The sequence below is a fragment of the Lepisma saccharinum genome, chromosome 1 (assembly GCF_977018435.1).
Source record: "Lepisma saccharinum chromosome 1, izLepSacc3.1, whole genome shotgun sequence".
Classification (NCBI taxonomy): Eukaryota; Metazoa; Arthropoda; class Insecta; order Zygentoma; family Lepismatidae; genus Lepisma; species Lepisma saccharinum.
In genome coordinates, this window is record NC_139229.1 from 146352131 (window position 1) to 146373468 (window position 21338).

At 40.3% G+C, this 21338-nt stretch overlaps 1 protein-coding gene across 1 annotated transcript in view; it reads right to left on the reverse strand.

Annotated features, from left to right (window-relative positions):
• LOC146002263 (leukocyte elastase inhibitor-like) overlaps positions 1-21338 on the reverse strand; it is an 82894-nt gene that overhangs the window by 11726 nt on the left and 49830 nt on the right. The window contains exon 5 of the mRNA XM_083139983.1: positions 831-1045. Within this exon, the coding sequence (XP_082996109.1) occupies positions 831-1045 (215 nt within the window). The remainder of the gene's footprint in view (positions 1-830; positions 1046-21338) is intronic.

A 21338-nucleotide genomic window follows, 5' to 3' on the forward strand; every position in this document is an offset into this window, starting at 1 on the left:
CAACACGATTCTAATGTAATTTGATTTTCAACGTAGTATTCCTAGTTTGTGTGGAGATAAAATAGAAAACACACATTTCCTATGATCTATTTCTGATGATCTCTGTATGTAGTCTCTCCGTAGGCCTTCTGCATGAGGAGGTATTGACTCAGGCCTACCTTCATTTCTGCTTCTGGTTTAATATGTAGCCACGCATGCACATTATACTTGCAATGCTCTGTATGTGCACAGAGTTACAACCTGCTCATTTCACTGTGCCATTAAGATACATAGAGGTTGTGTAGGTAGTTACGATGTCTGCTATTGCGGAGGTGATGGGATCAGCACCATGTGCTGGCCACCTTTGACCCCAAGATTAACGCCAGGTAAAAAAAAAAAATATTATAGACTGGGTCAACATGCTGTAAATAGGGACATTGTGAGAAAAATCCCCATCAGAATTCACCCCCAACTTCAGGAATCAAACCTAACAGACTCCCTACCGACTTTCCTTCGATGTATGTAGATGCAGCTCTAGATTAAACTATGGCATTCACATGTTTTGAGAGTGAGAATCACTTGCGTCTACCCAGGAAAAAGTTTTGGATACGCTGTTGCTGGCTTAAATTTCAACCTTTCAAACACGTCACAAAATTAGCATTCTATTACCCAGGGTGGTCTTTGGAGGGGGATTAAGGAGAATTCCCCTCTCTAGTTGCTATACTCCCTCTTATTTCTACTATTTGGCACTTAAGGGAGGGACTATCTATATACCCTGGTATATACATATATATTGGGTATATTAGAATTTTCCCTCGCTGGAAATTTTTCAAACACTACACAGGTATTACCTTATATGGAAGCTGCACTACATGCGATTTTAGTAAGGTCTGGTCTGTGTAATTATAATAGCTTGTTTCATGCATCATTTGTACTTTGACAATTTCATTTGTGTTCATGGAAAAATCCTGTTCTGTTGTGGCCTCATTCATGAACTCATGAAGCCATCTACCAAGGAAGTAAACAGCATTGACAAGGACAAGTTTGGTCCACGAACCAAAATCTTCTGCAAAGAGAGAAAGAAAAAGATGTGTAGAAACATACTTTGCATAAATATGGGCGTGTGAAAGTGTGAAATATTTATGTGTGTGTGTTGGGGGAAGGAGGGGGGCTGAGGAGCCAACAGCGTTCAAGTAATGTAGCATTCAGTGGCAGGGAGATGCCTAATGCTGCTTAGTCTCCAAAATGTGATACAATACAAACAGTGGCGTCTCCTGACCCTGAACTTCAGGCGTTGGCAAAGAAGAAATGTTAAACATTTTGAGTCTCCCCCCCTCATTTCTGTGAACCAATATTACAAATTTTCTTCGTACCTTTTTCGTGTAATTTTATAAATATTTAGAAAAACATTAAATTACATAAATTATTTTAAATGAAGTAAATACTTCATTTAAAGTATTAATATATTTGAAGGGTAAGGAGAAAATTAATATATGTTCAATACTTCGCCATACAATTAATTTTTAAAGCACGAGTTTGCAACCAGAGGGGTTGGTGGAACTCCTATCACCCCCTACAAAAAACACCCTAACATAAGAATGACCCGTTCATTGAAAAATCGCTAAAATGCACATGCACATTCCCGGTTTTTCCCCTTACCCTTCATTTATCCTTTCAAAAAGTAAATTTTGAAAAATCAACTGCTCATTACTTACAGTTACTTGAATTCCAGCTCTATTCTTCTTTCTTTAGAGAGAAATGCGCTGATCACCGCCTCATAAAATTTGGATTTATCCCCTTCTCCCAGAATAGATGGAGATAAATTCGTCATCCGGTTCTGAGTTTGAGTAGATCGGCAGAATGTGTGGATCCTCTTCAATGATGATAACGATCTCTCGACAGATGACGTCGTGGAAGGAATTGTTGCGATCAACACTGCTAATTTATATATTTCTGTAAACACACCCACTAGATTCGTGTCCAGTAGATAATTTACAATCTCAATTGGTGTTTTCTCTGATCCTTCAGTGGAAGCATACCAAACATCATAAAGTTCATTCTGCAGTTTGGATAAATTAAACAGACTGCCATAAATTTCCTGCAATTTATGTACGAGATGGTGAGGAAAGTTCTCTCTTTTATTGAAGTAGTCCCGTTTTGTGGGATTTAGTAAATCAAAATATTGCAATTTTTCAAATGATGCGAATCTAATTGTTATCTGGTTGCTGATATTATCAATGATTTCAAAGTAAAGCCTCCGGCAGTGGTCTTTCTGTGATTCGTTGTTCAGTCGCCTCCTTTTCATTTCATCAACCTCTTCCTCTTCTATTGCACCAGTTATAGAATTCCATAGTGTTTCGAAATTCTCCCTTTCCTTTTGCAGCTGTTGTTGAAATTCAGTTATTTTATTACTGCAATACAAAATATCAACATTTTTAGACTGCAATATACTGAATAATACGTCTGAAAAGGCAAGCAAGTTGGATAAAGCCTTTATTAAAAATATATTTTCGAAATCCTTCAGGAAGCTAGAAAATCCTCTTGAAGTCATTGCAGTCAAATGATCGAAGTCTCCACTTCTCTGTTGTCCTTGACTGTCCACACTAGACTAGAGGTAAAATTCCATCTGGTAGGAGCTAATGACGGGAGCTTTCTGGACATAAAAGCAGAAAGTTCGTGAAACCTCTTTGGAGAATGAGAGAAAAGAGTAGACAGTGATTTAAGACCACAAAAGAACACCTTAAGCTCTTTGTTACATTCTAACGATTGTTGCAGCACCAAGTTCATGACATGAGCATAACAATGCGTAAAAAAGCTTTTGGATAATTTTCCAAAACTTTAATTTGAAGGCCATTCAAATGACCACTCATTACAGAATATCCATCGTATGTCTGGGCAATTAATTTATCCCCACACTTATATTTATCCATTATTTCAGTCACGTGACTAAAAAGAGCTCCTGCAGTTTTATCGGCGCTCATGTCATGAAATCCAAGAAATCTTTCAATGACTTTTTTTCTGAGGCCGAAAAAAAAAACGTAACACTGTTGACACCTGGGATTTTTTGCTAATGTCTGATGTTTCATCGACCATGATAGCCACAAAGTCTGTGTTTTGAATTTCATTATAGATTTCATTTCTCAGAACATCCGAAACTAAATTTATTAAATCATTTTGAATGCCTGCCGAAGTACCGCGAAAAACTGTAGAATTTAATAAATGTTCTTTTAATGAGGGATCGAACTCGGCACTTGCAATAAGGAATTCCATGTAATTGCCCTTATTTAGAGATGCTGCATTTTCCTCATGGCCTCGGAATGGCAATTCTTGCTTTGCTAAATAGCAGACGGCTTTAATCAACCTCTTTAATATTTCCCTGTTCTTTTTTACTTTTTCAATGTGTAGCTCTATTTCAGCTTTTCGTTGAGTAGCCAAAAGAACGTCAATTCTAGTACGGGTGGCAACAAAACTACTAAATTTAAAGAAACTATAAAGATGCAATTCAGACTCGCTTAACTATAAAGATGCAATTCAGACTCGCTTTGTTTTTTTACTGCAGTATTGAGATGATTCAAATCCGCATACCCTTGATAATTCCGAACACCTTTTTTAGTCTAGAATAATAAACATGTCCAACAGTAAAATTTATTCACCACATCACACCCGCAAAGCCAGTCTGAAATTTCACAGAGTTCTTTTCGAAAATGTCTCTCAAAAGCTTTTCCAGCACCAACTTTTTCCTTTAACACATCTTGACATCGTGAGATTCGGACGTGGTCGACCATTGTCAATCAATCACTTGTTTCTTCTCTGAATACGAAAGCGAAGAAAATGAATTATTTAAATACTTTTGCACAACACTTTCACTATTCTCCATCTTAAAATAATCACATCACTTCACACCACACGTTTAAAAAATAAAATGCACAACAATCACGAGCAAAACAACGCGGAACGCGAGGCGAATGAAAGCCAAATTACAGCATCTTGAATAACGTAGTGTGGAAAACGACCCAAGAAACTGGTTCCCCAGACGGATGAGAAACATAGATGGCAGTGCGATCAATGTCGGTGCTAATTTTCTTATGAAAGTAATGCGGCTTTGTTAGTTTTTGGAATATATTATGTAGATTTGTTTGTCTTGAAAGGCGGTACGTGAATTGATGGAAACAGTTATATTTGTGGAGTGATTTGCAGTCAAGAAATGACATTAATTTGGAAAGAAAAGTAAAATAAAATTAATAAATAAATAGCATGCGTAACACAAGAAGAAATATTGCAGTGAAAACTCCATTTACTTCCATTATAAGCAGACGAATATCAAGCACCGGGTGCAACACCAGCGCCTCTAGCGGATCATTTTAGCGTGGAACCAGCCAGAGCGCGCAGAACTGTGCCGTTTTAAACATTACGTTATTCAAGGCGCTGTAGCTTGGTATTCGTCTGCTTATAATGGAAGTAAATGGAGTTTTCGCTGCAACGTCTGATTCTTTTACATGAAGCATTTCTATGAATGTGATAATTGCTATGATATTTGGTACAGTGGTCGCGAAGATATTAACGAACATTCTGGACAGTCGACCACGTCCTGTTATCGTCATACTTTCGTTAATAATACGGGAGAAAAAATACGCGTGGAATGCTCTTGGCAACTAAATGTTTGTGTCATTATTATTATCATCATCATCATTTCTTTTAAAGATATACACACTGAAGCATTTGTATTTTTAATATTTACTGTCTCTTTTCTTCCACTTTAAACTAATCGCGGCGATGATGATAATGATGATTCCATGAAACGACAAGGGGAACCCCACAAAACTTTCTTAGTGCCATCGACATGAGTGTAAGGAAACTTTCAAACCAATGGGACAAGCGACACGGGATGTTCACACTGTCACACTAGTGGCACACACTTCCAGACTGTAAAATAGCATTCATTGCACATGAGGGTCCAAACAGCAAACGACAAGTTCATATGGCGTATTCGCGTGCTACTTGTTACTTCGGTCGGAAAGCTCCTTAAAGGAAGGGTGCTCAGACCGAAGCGACGCGCTACAGGGGGAGTTCCCAACTAAGTGACAAGCGACATGGTGCCTTCAGTCTATTGGCAAGCGTTCGCTGCTAATTGTGCGAACAACAGATAGGCGACACGAAAAACCGCACACTACAACAACAGATCTAGGCGACACGATAAGTCACATGTGTCGTTTTGTCGCTTGTGCCTCGCTCAAACTGGGTCATTTCCTCAATAGCTTGTAACATGTTGCCGTGGTTTGTTGTTCGCGCATGCGCGATGCAATGAGTGTCTTGCTTTAGGGAGATTGCGCACCAAAGCGACAAGGGGCACGCGACACTTGTCGCTTAAGGATTTCACCAACCGAACGCTCTCCTGTGCTTCCCGTCATGCCGCTACGATGTGAAATGTTGCTTTTGATTGGCTCGTTTCCAAGCAACATGTGTCGCTTCGGTGTGAAAATTGCCTTGGACCGAAGGACCCGTGTCGCTTTGGTGTGAAATCCTCGTATCGTCTGTCGCGTGTCGCTTTGGTGTAATATCTCCTTGAGGAAACGGTGCAGTCAGAGCTTGTGTCCCTACGGTTCGAAAGGCTGCAATGATTACGAACTGTTCGCTTCCAAGCGACATTTGTGGTTTGTCGCCTCGGTATGAAATATCTCTCAGGATACTATTTATATTCTAATAACATAGAAAAATAAAACTCTAGTACACAATCCAACACCTGACGTCCGGAATCACTTTGCGATGTTTCTTCTTGTGTTACGCATGCTATTTATTTATTAATTTTATCTTACTTTTCTTTCCAAATTAATGTCATTTCGTGACTGCAAATCACTCCACAAATATAACTGTTTCCATCAATTCACGTACCGCCTTTCAAGACAAACAAATCTACATAATGTATTCCAAAAACTAACAAAGCCGCATTACTTTCATAAGAAAATTAGCACCGACATTGATCGCACTGCCATCTATGTTTCTCATCCGTCTGGGGAACCAGTTTCTTGGGTCGTTTTCCACACTACGTTATTCAAGGCACTGTAACCAAGCACCGGGTTCAACACCAGCGCCTCTAGCGGATCATTTTCGAGTAGAACCAGACAGAGCGTGCAGAACTGTGCCGTTTTCCACACTACGTTATTCAAGGCGCCGTAGCCAAATCGTTGGGAACAAATGCAACGCCTTGAGAAGGTAACCATCAATCTTATTCTCTTTGGTAACCATGCTGGTGGGTAGCAGGGTGCGCATGCGCGGTTATCCTATGTTTTGGCAGTGGTAAGACGTTGTATTTCCTCTCCAACGTCCTGGCAGTGCGGGACCGATCTGCCTGCCTGACAACCACTGCGCGCTGCTCCGCGTTCGAAAACTACCGGGCGCTCGAGATTGATATGCTCAAAATCGTAATTTATAAAAGTACAGATACTTTCTTCTTTATTTCATTTTCCTTTGGCCGTTGACACACGACTTACACACCCAGAGAAATCGCCACTGAATACAAAGTTGTCAGACACTGTTTAGACAATACGAAATTAACACAGTCTCAATTTATTTAAAATATTATTTTCATTTCGAATTGAAGCGTATCTTGTAAGATGAATCGGCGTAACGCTTCTTCAATGATTGACATTGGAAGGACAAGAACTGAATACACCTGTCAAACTAGAGGTCATGTATTCGAATCATCCCTAAGGCATTCTTTGCTCTCATGAATTTCATCAAGTATTCATTATACGCATGGATATGATGAAGCCAGCGAACGCGAAGTATAAAGTTGATTAAGCAATAGAATGAAAGCCATTGTTTATATTTACAACCCTCTGCCCCAAACACGATGTTCTGTGCCTCATGGATAAGATGACCATGTTTCAGTTTGCGGGGGGCATCATGCCGGAACATAGCTAAATGCTATGGTACCAACACAGGAATGTTGAGTACATCTTTATAATTTAAGGTGTGATTCATTTGGGTTGCCAGTGATTTATAGTATTCAGTTCTTAAAATCAATTGAAGGGCTCGGGTGTAAAACATGGTAAGTGACAAAATGCAGGTTTGGAGATATTGAAAGTTGATGTTTCAAAAAATCTGATTTACAAATTAAAATAAATTTCTAAATTATTTACAGCAAATATGATTCACTTGTATGTTTACTATCATACAAAAATGATATTTCATTCGAATTATTTTTTTTCGGTGGTGCTACATGCGATTTGTTTGGTTTCTTCAAGGAATTGTGTAGTTACCATGCTTTACATGCAACGATATTATCAAAATGAGTGATCAGATACCGCTTTATTAAAAGTGACTTGTGAAGTTAGTTCAATAATAATATTTTGACATTAGACTTTTTATAGCAACCATAACAATTTGTAACACAAAAATGAAAGCCTTTAATATTAATAATTTTGCAAAGTTAAGCTTGGTTTCCTACGTTGGGCGCCACTTGCAAAGTTAAGCTTGGTTGGCCCACGTTGCCTAGCACACGACGCACCGGCTCGGTCCCCTCGAAAGACCAAGACCGGCCGTCGCTGCCTACCAATTATCTTTCTGTTATAATATATGCCACGACTAATTCTCAGTACCTGCGGGTCATGAGAGTCCGCATCTCAAGGTTCGGGTAAGGGTCTGCTTTTGAATAATAATAATAATAAAAATAATAATTTATGCTTACTTAACCAAGAACCTTAACTCTAAAGTAGGTAACCTTCCTTACGCTTAAACTTCCATCGTGATCGCACCAGCATCCCACTGACCAGTGAGGATACGCATGCGAATCGCGAGCGAAATCAGCATAATCGAAACTGACATCTTATGGATTGATAAAGCCTCCACCTCACTGACCAGTGACGGCGGGACACCTCATCAAACCAAAAGGAGGCCAGTTAATTTGTACTTATGAACCAAATTTACTATAAGGAAATACCCATTAACGATTACAAATTTATTTAGATCTCAAATTTCCAATAAACTTTCCAAAATTAACACGAGAGAAGGTTCTCCGTCTAAACCTTAATCAACTTATTCACAAATTCAAACATAGTTAAGTTAAAAGAAAAATATACAAACTTCTGATCAAAAGGAAAACTACAACAATGCCAATATACAAGGGTTGGATAAAAAGTAATGGCAACACTGCTGTCCCGTGAAGGGGGTGAGTCACAGCGCCACAAGCGTTTCGTGGCTGATAAAGGAATGTCAGACGAGGAAGTATAGTGAGTGGGAGCGATTGTATGTTATTCAGTCAAAAACAGCAGTGCTCTGAAGCAGAGGACGAGAGTGCAAGCGCCCTAACAATATGTTTAGGCAAGAAGAACAACGTCTCTCAGGCAGACGGTCAATGCAGCCTACTTCTGCACCTTCTTGCAACACCACCTTCGTCTCGCATTAAGAAGGAAGCGACGGCACGGTGTCCCATCATTCTGCTTGACAATGCAAGGTGTCACACTGCGAACAATGTGACGGCGCTCCTGCATAACTGGTAGTTGGAGGTACTGGAACATCCGCCATATTCACCGGTATGAGACCGTGTGATTACGACCGTTTTGTCAAAATGAAGGAACCACTGGGCGGGAAGCACTACGACACGCGCGAAGCCATCATACGTGCTATAGGGCGGTCACTGCGGGACATCGACAGAGATGGACGCGCTGACGGTGTACGACGTCTTCCATACGTGTGACAAAAGGTCGTAGAGATGAGGGGCGATTACTTTGAAGGAATGTAACACGTGCTCCTCTGCCAATACAGTCAAGTACCAATTATACCAGTGTTGCCATTACTTTTTATCCAACCCTTGTAACATTTAGATCATAACGACTTCCATAATATAGTCAAAACTTTCTATTGAGTAAACATAAAACCCAGAGAGCACTTTCTTATATAACATGTCCATATCCCATCATAGAACTAACACAGCTTTAACTTGGTTTCAAATAACGGGTGACAAAAGGTGGACAAAATTACTATTAACCAAAACCAAAGAAAAAATTGCATAACATCTTTCCGTAAATTTCTATTCGTGCTTCTGTCATATTTTCACATCTGCATTATGTTCTCTAGAACTCATGAGGTAAACTACCATCTTCAGGGTCAACCTCCAAAAACATTCATAACAAAATATAAGGGGAGCCTTTCTCTACCCAATATCAAAGCCATATCTCGGCCACAAATTACAAATGTCCACGTGGAATTCCTTAACATAATAGGGGACTCTATGTCTACCCTTTTTGGCTACTCACATTGCAAAAGCAAAACAATAGACTTTTACATTAAATGAATTTCTAGAAAAACATATACTCGACCGGTCACCTATTATAGCTGTTTCAAAATTACATCAAATATAAACCTAAATAAGAGAAACCATAAACCTTCCTTAACGTTCCGGACACTCAGACTTTAAAACGGACATGAAAACTATAAAAGCTATACGAGATTTGAAAGGCACCCTCTGACCAGAGGTATGCTCTCGGATTAAAGTAACAAGAAATAAATATTTATTTAATTGAACCTCCTGACCAGGAGAATTCAGAATGATTTAGAATAAACATTAACTTGACGAGAAGGATGTATATCTTTGGTGAGCCTAAATTATTTAACTTGAATTAACATCGGAGTCACAATGACCAGTGCCAACTTCGACAGAATTTAAAATTTATGAATAATTTCGAAGTTTAAATTATTAAGATTAAATATTTATAAATGAATTAATTATTTATAAGCCTGCCAAAATCCCCTTTAAGGATCATGCTGACCAGCACAAATACTGAAAGGTGGTTTACGGAAAACCTCGGACATTGTGGAAGGGAGAGCTGACCAGCCACTCCCCACACAACGCCCGTATTCTCCCAGCCCTGGACCTCGACAATCGATTTAATCACCTAAAGATTCCGGAATATACTGATCAACTGATTCTTTTGCCAGCGAAACGGCTGGTATTTATACTCACGGGATTGCGCAATCCTATTCCATGAACAAAAGATTTGGACACATGGAAAGTTATTTTTAACCTAAACAATTACCCCGTTGAAAAAGCATATCGAGAAACACAATGCAGCAAAACTTACAAAACCGCGCAGCGCCGAACGAAAAAGAACCCATTGTTGATAAGAAAGAAAAAGAATGCAAGCTTCAACTTGCTTTGCGTTCTTTTTCGCTGGGCAGAAACTGCGTTAAAATTTTAACAAGGATAAAATATACATTCAAAAAGATTAGACTACAAAATAATTCATACGAGGGCTATCGAAAAGTAATTTGAATTATAGAGAAATTTACCAAAATGTATCAATCGTTACAATTTTATTCAATATACAGAAGGTTGTTTCACGTTGATGGTAACGATTTCGATCACCAGGGAGCAGCACGTAGGCACAGCACAGAGCAACCAGAGCCAGTAGGACGAAAGTACTGTGTGTTGACTTGCAAAGACGATGGTTGGTGTGTGAGTGAGTGTTTATACGGCACCAAAAATTCCAGTATTTTGGGAGGGGTACATCTGTGCCCTTTCCGACGTTGGTTATAGTTATAGTCAGATAATTAAACAGTGCCACATGAAAGATTCCATGTGTCAAAGAAGGGCATCAATGCAGTGTTGAATCGCCATAAAGCTTGCACCGTACCTGTTGCTAGAACCAGTCAAAGTGGGCGTCGGACATATTGGAAGCCCAAGCGTTCCTCCGATATTGTGCGGAAAGTTAGAGCCTTGGTGCGATGTGAAAACCCTGCAACGCAAAGAGTGATTACACAGACAGTGCAATGTTTCCCTCCAACTGTAAATCGCATCATAGCCCAAGATTTACAACTTGTGCGGAAGCACAAGGCTCAAGTGATTAAGTTGCGTGCCTCACATGTCCAGGAGAGGAAGACCAACAGTCGGAAGCTCGACAAAAGCCATCTGGCAGGGGACCGCTGGAAGTATGTGGTGTCCCTGGATGAAGCATGGGTGTATCTGTCGGAATGTGGTAAAAAAGGGCCATCTACTATCGTCCACGTGATGCAAGAGGTCGATCTGAGTGGGTACGTGAATGTGCTGAAAGTTTTCCACGCGGGTTCATGGTTGTTGGTGCTTACTGCCATAACGGCAAACTTGCACTGCGCAGAGTGGAAAAAAAGGCTGAAATAAATGCAACCTATTACCAGACGGATATTTTGGAGTCACTTTACAGACATGATATTCCTTCTCTCTATGGCAGTGACACATCTCGTGTTGTCATCCACCAGGACAAGGCTTCCAGTCATAAGGTAAAGTCCACGCAGGCATACATGGATCAGATGGCACGTGAAACGGGCATACATGCAATCCCCTTTACAGACATCCCTGTGAAATCCCCCGATGCCTCTTTCATGGATTTTTGTGGGTTTCCGTTGTTGAAACGAGCCTTGGGAAGCAGACGGCCCCGCACAATTGAGGGTCTTTGGAAAGCTTGTCAGGAGGAATATGATCGTTTGGACCAATGTGTTCTTCAACGCAATCTCCTCCAATGGAAACTCCGCTGCAGGGCCATTGCTGCAAGACAGGGGTATCACGTGGAGCACCACCGCTCGTGGCGTCACGGTTTTTCTTAAGGTGAGGTGGGGTCTAACTTTGTTACCATGGACGTGAAACGACCTTCTGTACAATAACCTGAGCTACTTGTTGTAACAAGTTTTTGCTTTCCTATGTCTATGACTGAATTGAACTCCATTAGAAAAGTCGATTTCTTCGTTCTAATACGTTAGTATTTTAAAAAAATAAGTTCTGAATGCTTGTGATTAAAAATAACTTCCTTATATCTTATATACAGCCGCCGGCTGCAAAAATCAAAACGATCACAACAATGTACGGATGAAAGGTAAGTGCCTCTCAGCGTTGTACTTGCCGCCTTCCATTGTTGGTTCTCTTCGTTCGCTGTGTGTTGCTTGCCGCTCCATGTTACAAACTGGAAACTGAAACACTGTCGAATCTTGATGTAATTGTTACGATGCGGCGAATCAACGAACTGCTATGTACGTACAACGAAGGCAAATCGCACTTTTAAGTTACTATATTTTTTAGACCTGGAAATGGGGAGGGGAAGTGAGAAGATACTTTTTTAAGTAAGCCAAAAGTTCACTGGATTTTCCTCTTAAGGACTGTTTTATGTAAAAAATATTTCATATCTTAGGAATATGTAACATTTAGTAAAATATGTAAAAATATGTAATATAAAACTTCACTGTGGCATCTCTACTGACGTAATTCGTCAATATATTTTAATTCCACGCTTGTAAAAGGAAAAAATATGTAATTACATAGAAATCCGGGCTTTAGTAATAACATATTTTGTGAAGACTAACATGTCTTTTACTTATGTTACTGGTACATAATATAAGTCTTCGCATATTTATATTGATTACAAAATAAAGTGATCTCCTGTGCTTTGCGCGACGCCATGATGGCGTATAGGGGGTGTGGAGTTAGAGCCCCACGCTCTTTTGATCATGGCCGAAGGTGGAGATGATATGATCAGCACCACGTCCCTGGTATCCTTTTCCCTCCTCCAGATAGTCACTTTATACGACGCTGGGTGGGCGCTGGATCCGCTTCAAAAGGTGTGAAAAAATCTCGGTTCTCCCCCACCGAGGATCGAACCCGGGGTCTCTCGCATGGTAGTCAGGCTCCCTAACGACTTTTCTTTAAGTAGTATCCCCGTTATTCACATCTTCTCAATTTTCACGTATGCCAATTTTCTGTTTTCTGTATTCTCATTGGAACAAAAACAAACATCCATGTCCGAAACGAACTACAATCCGGGACCCCTGACATGTAGTGCGTTGTGCTAACCAAAGGGGACACGAAGGTGCGAACCTCCGCCACCACTCGCCACTCTCACTTCTTATACCCTCTCACTCAGCTATCATTTGTCGTTAGTGCTTCTGCTGAGTGCGGTATTCTTCGTGTCCCTGGAGTGAAGGATATACTTTGGAGTGGTTAACTAGGTTCTGGGAATCTCCGCTTCTACACCAGTTTGAATAAGAAGATAAGCGAGTAATATAAGTCTCGGTACCTAAGATTAAACCGAGACGTTTGAAATTAGAGTTTGAGAATCTAGAGAAGTTTTCGAGAAGCATACATAAGTTTAATATAGAATAAGATTATTATGATAAATATAAAATAAAATATAATACATAAAATATAAAGAGAATAATTCAGGGTCCAATGGGGCCCGTAGAAAACTGGAGTGGCCTTCATGTGAAGACCACCAGGAACAATAGATAGCGAGGAATAATATACAGTAAGAGAGAATATAATAATACAGAAAATTTACAAGATGGGAACTGCGGGTGGACCAAGAAGGCCCAACTCAAGATGCAGAAGATAAAATAAAGTAAAATGGACTAAAGGTTCTCCCAGGAGCTTAGGGAGTGCCTGGTCATCTTCTGCTGCACAGCATCCACTCGTGTTGGAATCAGGTCTGCACTACGAATCTGCCTCGAGTTCTTCCAGCTGTTTACCTGTAATGGAAGTTATGAAGAAACGTCTTCTATTAAGGGAAGTTGGTCCTGTCTCGTAGTACCTGATCTCTTCTTGCTGATGATCTTCCTCAGTGGTCACAGTAATGGCTGATCTCAGTACCCGAGTTGATCTCCTAGGTACATCCTGAACTGCGACAGTCCTACGTATAGTAGAGCCAAGAGTGGTATCTCTCTCTGTGGGGTCAGATCTTCTATATTCGAATTCCTCATAACTTGATATTATATCTGCAAGCTTGTTGATGATATTGAAGGTCTGCTGGCAGCTCCCCGTCTGCTGGAATGAGCCTCTTCTTAAATTAGTCCTCAGACGCCGAATTCGGACGTCGTCAAATTTCTCGCAAGTTAAAAGGGCATGTTCCGGTGTATCAATTACTCCACATTTCTGGCACTTATCATCAGATCTTAGTCCGAACCTCTTTAAATAGGAACCGTAAGGGCCATGCCCTGTAATGAAATGAGTAATACCCTTTGATGGTCGGAAGAAGGAGTTTTTAGGTCTTATATTCGCCAACGGCAGAAACCCTTTGGTACGTCCGGAACTGGGATGCTGTTCCCATTCCATCTTCCAGGCATTTTCTAAGTGTTGATCGATGTCCTGAAATGTGTTGAGGTTTTGACCAAGAAGGGCTAGGATCTTATTATGCTGCCCTTTCCTCAGCCAGTATCTGGCTGCGTATCTCTGAACCTCGAATTCGAGTGGAAGAACACCGGCAATTACTATTACAGCAGCTGTAGCGGACGTCCGAAAGACTCCCAGTATTCTCAAGAAGATATTCCTCTGTGAAGCCCGTAACTTGACTTTCACATATTGGTTGAGGGTCATCTTTGCGTAGGTAGAGGATGCATAACATACGGTCGGCACGAACACCGCTCTGTAATATAACATTGCTATGTCAAAAGGCAGCCGGTACGCCAAATTACCCATGCTCATAATGTTATGCATAGCGGTTTTTGCTTTCGTCAGGACATTAACTATGTGAGAGAGAAAACCCAGTTGTGTCTCGATTAATATTCCTAAGTACTTGGCTTCCAAGGCAGCTCGAAAAGAACAATTTTCAAGCTTCATTATTGGAGATCTCTGTAGTTTACATTTTAGCAATATCCAGTGGCGGCTGGCCAAGTGCAACAAGTGCAGATGTTTTCACCTAATTTTCAAATTAATATTGACATTTTTCATTTGCTTGTTAAATGAAACTATTTCCCAGCAGAACGCACACGATAATACTCAATAATACGCCGCTCGGCGCTACGCACGTGAAGAGTTCGTCGTAGCATAAAACAACCCAAGAGCAAATGCCGCCAGGTTGCGGAAAACTTAGCCGGTTGTCATGGCAACGGTGACGTCACCTAGCGTTGGCCTTGAACGGGTGTCGCCATCTACGTGAAGCAGTTCTCTCGTCGGAGAAAACATTGCATCCAGTGATTGTGGCAAAATCTTTGCGTTCTCGCGAGATCTTGTTCCGCGTGTGTGTTTCGCGTTTCCTATCGTGTGTTGTGTTCATGTGTTGAGCTGTGGTTTCTACAATGAACCCAGTAAATGACTTAGTGTGTAATTTGTTGCAGACACCATTTTCCAGATGGACGGATCAAGACAAAAAAGACGTTTTAAATTGTGGGGGGCCCACTGACATTCTTCAAATATCAGTTAAGCGAGAGAACAAAAAGGCAGGGAAATCGTACAACATTAAATTTAAAAGTTCCTGGTTTGTCGACTTTCCTTGGTTGTGTAGTAGTCGTTATTTGCAATCGTTGTTCTGCTGGCTTTGTTTACTGTTAGTAACAAATACAATGTGTGGAATAAAGAAGGGTATAACGATTTTGTCAATATAACGCGTTCTCTGCATAAGCGCAATGATTCGATGGAACATTTAAAGTGTAAATTACAATTCAAAGTTTTTGAAAAAAACAGGAATACCATAGCAGATGCCCTTCAAGAAAATAGTAGGCTTTTAAATGTACGGTTCAATGAAAATGTAAGATTAAATAGGCTTTTCATACAATTAATAGTTGACGCAACGCTGTATTTATGTAAACAAGAACTTGCGTTCAGGGGTCACGACGAAAGCGTGTCTTCGCTTAATCGTGGGAATTTCAAGGAACTTGTTGCATTATTAATATCGAGAAGTTCGTTAGAAATACAGAACCATTACAAAACGAACTTCTTCACCTGTTATTTTAGGCACGAGCCGCTACTGATCTGATGGGTTTTTTCAGTAGCTATTGTTAGCTTACTTTTTGATGACCATTCTTCAAGCCTTAACATAACATTATTAGCCTTCGTTTCAAGGTCTCTACGATTGTCGGCACTGAAGATAATTAGTAGGTCATCAGCGTATGCAACTACATCGGTTACGTCAGTCATGTGCAGGAGCTCCAGCAGAATTGGCTCCATCGTGACATTCCATAGTATGGGTCCTAATACGGAACCTTGAGGGCAGCCTTTATTGATGTGTATTGGACACTCCTATTGCTTAAGTAATCCTTTAGAACATTATATAAAGCCATTGGTATACGAAGTCTTTGAACTTCTCCAAGCAAGTACGGCCACCAGACGTTGTCGAACGCTCCACTTATATCAATAGTTATAGCAAGGACATATTTCCTGAGATCTTGTTGTACAATCTGTGTCACCATATTGATTGCATCCTCAGTGGAGCGTCCCTTCTGGAAGCCATACTGCCGTTCAGAGTTGTTCCTAAGGACTAATCTCTCGTTTAAGCGTTTGGCAATAAGTCTTTCAAAAACTTTTCCCAGGGTGTCCAATAAACATATCGGCCTGTATGACTTGACGAGAACTGGGTCCCTTTTAGTATCCTTTAAAAAGAGCACAAGTCTGGCCAATTTCCACGTATTGGGGAAGATCCCGTTGAGTAAACACTGATTATAAAGTAGATATAGGTCACCAAGTAAGTTGTTCTTCAAAATCTTGATGACTTCATTTGAAATGCCGTCAGGACCAGGGGCCCTCCTATTTCTCAATCTATCGATAATAAGCGCAATCTCCTCTTGAGCGAACGGTATCACCATCAGTTGATTGTCGTAGTTATTATTTGCATTCGCTCTGATGATCTGCTGTTCTGGAGTGTCTTGAAGAGGATCATCCAACGGAAGTATCTTTTCCATCAAGTAGGAAACTGCTTCGTCCCAGGTCTTAGTATAAGTAGTTTCACTTTTCTTCATTGGGACGGGAGCAAACCTTTGCCTGCTCCTCTGCGAGGCCATTCTATATGGTTTTCCCCAAGGATTTCTTTTAATCCCCTGCTGAACGAACCTTGACCATGATTTCACTTTGTACTGTTTAGTAAGGGAAGAGTATATGCGCTTGGAATTCCGATATTTTTCCAAAAAGAACAACCTGTCTCTGTCTGTGGCAGCCTTTTGGTAGCGCTTTCTCAATCGACGGGTGACACTCCTACGTGTCAATATATATTGGGGCCACTCATGCTTGGGTGAGCTCTTAGTGGATTTGGGAATTGATCGAATTGCAGATGTAATAGCATTAGTAATAGTTTTTGCAATATCCTCGGCCAGTCTTCCTGGACTTATAGGATTTAGCTTAAGCTGATTCGTGACCAGTGACCTCAGAAGGTCTTGATCTCTGGTACTCCAGATCCTCTGGATGTTGTCATTATTAAGTGTGTGTTTTTTCATAAGTTGGATATTATAACTAATCAGATTGTGATCACTAACCGTTTGGTTGTCTTCTACCTTCCAATTGACAACAGACATCCTCCCTCGGTGATTTGTAGTAGTAACATCAATATTTGAAGTCCCTCCTCCATTATTGGAATAAGTAGGAATCTCCGACCTTCGATTTATCACACTTAAGTTTTTGCTTGCTATAAAATCCTCTAGTTCTCGTCCACGATCATCCAGGATTCTGCTATACCAGAGTCTAGACTTTGCGTTGGAATCCATCGCTACCAATAAGTTGTTGCTTGATGGGTCCGTGACAGTCTTATCCAAGATATCCAGGTAAGGTTTAATGGGATCTTTGTACTGACAATATAAATTTGCCAGTACCCATCTCTCAGTCCCCAACGTTATTTCCACAACTATACAATGAGAGGTTGAGTAACTGAGGTGCCAGAATACTTGTAGATTAGAGTTTGAGACAATAGTTAGAACTTTTGGATTGTCTGAAACAGCATATGTCCTCATTTTCTTAGGCACACTTACTGCTTTACCCTTTTCAGTATAAGGTTCTTGAATAAGTGCTATATCTACATTTTTGGTATTTATATAGTTTACCACTTCTTGAGTGGTCAATTGAGAGCCCTGAGCATTTATTTGAATAATGCTTAGATTTCCAATAGTTGTACTTTTATCAGTTTTAGTAGAACCGCCTATAGTTAATCTTTGAGATGGCTCTGTCATACAACTCTTGATATGTTGGGCAGTTATTCCTAACACAGTTTCTGGCTCTGTTCTTACAGGGTATACAAATGCGTACGTTGACAGTCGGACACCCTTCTTCGGGATGGGCTCCACCGCATTTACCACAGGTCTGTTCTTTGCCGCAATGTTTCTTGATATGGCCAAGATCGTGGCAGTTGTAGCACCTAGGAACAGATATACAGTCCCTAATATTTACCACTTGAAAATGGAGATAGAGCTGATTCCAACCAATTATCAGATTCCTCATGGCCGGAGAAACCTGTATAACAACATGAGAAGATTTTCCCTTTGCCTGCCAGTCCTAAAACGGATACTTAAATTATTCTCCATTTCTTCTTTAGACATTGTTTCTTCGAAGTTCATTGTATACAACTCGTCGAGTAATTCTTGGTCTTCATAAGATTTGGGAACCTCGTACAAGATAATTAACGGGTTTCTCTTTTTAGTTGTTTTCATATTTAAGCCTTTCGAGTGAAGATCTTGATTCTCGAGCATCCGCTCCAACTCATTTTCTGTTGCTAGCTCAACTATAAGTAGGTCTTTGACGGGTCTCATACTAGTGATGCGAATCTTATCCTGAGCAGGTCTTATATTTGAAGTAATGTCTTGCCTTATATCTTGAGGAGTTTTGTCCTTCGCCCTAGTGAATAACGTCGGTTTAGAGGCTCTAGAAGGCCTGGGAACATCAGGTACTCTACAATCCTTCTTCAATGTATCTGCATAGGACTGACTGCTGCTTGACTGGCTCTCGTGTGAATTTGAGGGATATTGTCTAGCTCTTAACTCATCCTGCAACATTTGCTTATCCTTTCTCAATTCTTCATTGAGGGCCTGGGAAACCTCGAGACTGGTTCTCAGATCTTTATACTCCGCCAAGAGCTTGCTCACTAACTCGGTCATCAAGGTTTTGGTGGGTATTGTCAACTTCTCCCGAGCGATACGTGCTTGCAGCTCATTAACGTGGAATCTAAACATGTTAGCGATCTCTCTATGCTGATTACCTATACCTGCTTGTTCTTCCATTATTATTTGGTCCCCATTCTCTGGTGCTCGCCTCTTGGGTGTGGGAGCGGAGGGACTGTCCCTTAATCTTTTGTTGGATCTTTCATTATCCATTTGACTCTATCACAACACAAACACAATCATTATAACAAGACCTCTAATATTAATAATATCCATTTCTGTCTTCTTCCGAGACACACACTTCAAAACTCCCCAGGAAATATCAATAAATTAACAATCACACACACTTTAAAATTCCTAGGGGAGCGGCTACCCACCCCCTGGGGCGCCAGTCCCAGATCCGCCCGGCCTCAACTCCTCACCTATTGCGTTCCACTGCAAGGTGGATCCCCTGACTAATGATGAGGATGCAAATATTTTAACGTTGGACTTCACCAGTCAGAGAGGGCCGGTCGCGTGGGTCGGGTTTCACAAATTTCAGCGTTGTGCTAACCACTCTGCCACGGAGGTTGACCTGATGACCTGAGCTACTGCGACTTAAACATTTGTATTTATTATCATTGTTGTTTTTAGGAATGGCCATTGGAGTGGAGGGGGAGGATCTAGAAACTGTATAGAAAGAAAGAGAGAGAGAGAGATATTACTCATGTAGAATATATTCTAAGAAGGGAGATCTGTTGCCCATAAAGGGCGTGTCAGAGAGAAATAAATTTTGTTGTATAATTTCAAGTGTTTATGAACCAGAAAATGATAAAAATTATAATGTAGTAGCCTATAATTGTGCGTTATCAATGAAGGTGAAAATGGCATTTTAAACTTACCCCTTCAGTTCTCTCTGAGAGGATTACATTACTGATTCATTAGTTTGCCACTTGAGTGTTGTAATTCACTTTTGTATCAATAATAATGGTGAGATCTGCCGTATCTGTTATTTCAAGAAAATGGGTTCTCATTTAAATCTTAAACGAATAGCACTTACCAAAATATATTACTTTTTCAAAATATCCAGAAGTGCTGAATAATCGTAAATAAGCGAATTCTAACCGGAAATATTTTTACTCTCATTTTTAAATTATCAGGAACTGAGATAAATGAAATCACGTGGAAGCAATTGGATTGTTTTCCATTCATATGCGCAATTGCTATCTCTCGCCTTTTTCAGTTTCGTTCATACTACCAGTATCGTTGAATTCTTTCGTAAAAACACTGAAATATTGCAGTACGTCCCTTTTCAGCTTAATCCGATATTATAGCAAAGGAAAAAAACTATCGGATGCTGCTAACAGAAGGGGGGAGTTATTCACTGAGGAACACCACAGAGGAACAAACTGCAGAAACAAGAGACACCTCACAGCATACAACTGACAATGGCAAACTGTCAGCAATAGGAAAGAATACTCCTCCTAAAAAAAATAGAAGCTTATCTTCCCGCTTCTGGGCAATTCACCCCTTTTCCGAGGTGTGTATATCGCTTTGGAATTCAGGTCTACCAAACGGGAGATGAAACATACGATAAACCTTGAAATTCCTGGCACATAGTTTGGAGCCTACAGACTGACCACCGCCAGGAGACAAATTTACTACAACTACTTCCTCTTTTCCTCTTCATCTATTGTTTGCAAGAATTAATGTATCAGAGATGGGCTTTTATATCACAGCAGAAACTAAATTCCAGCTTACTTTGAGTCCTAAATCGCTAATAATTTATGACACTTACATAGCAATTTAAGTGTCGCAAAGTAACTGTAAAAGTAACTGTTAAAACGTTACTTCTATCGTAAAAAAGTAACTCAGTTACAGTTACTCACTTTTGAAAGTAACTAGTTACAGTTTTACATTTTCTCAAAAAAGTAACTGTTACTTGTAACTAGTTACTTCCAAACACTGATTTATATCTAGTAGAAGAAAAGTGTGTGCTTCTCTACTAGATCGCAGTTCACATCCAGGTACGAGAGTAAAATTTATTTCGAAACTGCCATTAGGAGCACTGCTGCATGTAAACAATGGTACATACAGTAGATACCACGTTTTACATGAAATAGAATGTACGTGGCCATGCACAGTTTTAGTCGCATTTCTGATTGGCAACCTCTTCGTTCTCCAGTCGGTGGTACATATTCCGGGTCATTATGGGAATCATATACACTTTCTAACTCGTTCTCATCTTTGCTGTTGCCTCAATACTCGCGAACTTTCTGAGACACATTGTAATTCAGTAACAGCCGTTTCGCCGCCATCTTTGCTACTTACCATACTTTACATGAAACAACTGGTAGATACCATAACTTTCAACACGTCTAGCTCTATCGTCTGTTGACGAAACGAACCACTTCGAGTACGATACGACTCCATTTACGATGGACTACAGGATGCACATTGTAACTCCAAAATGTCACTTACCATGTTTTACAACCGAGCCCTTGAATCGCTTGAATTAACTTCTTAATTACGTTAGGTACTGCACCTCTTCTAACTTCATATAATTATAGTTT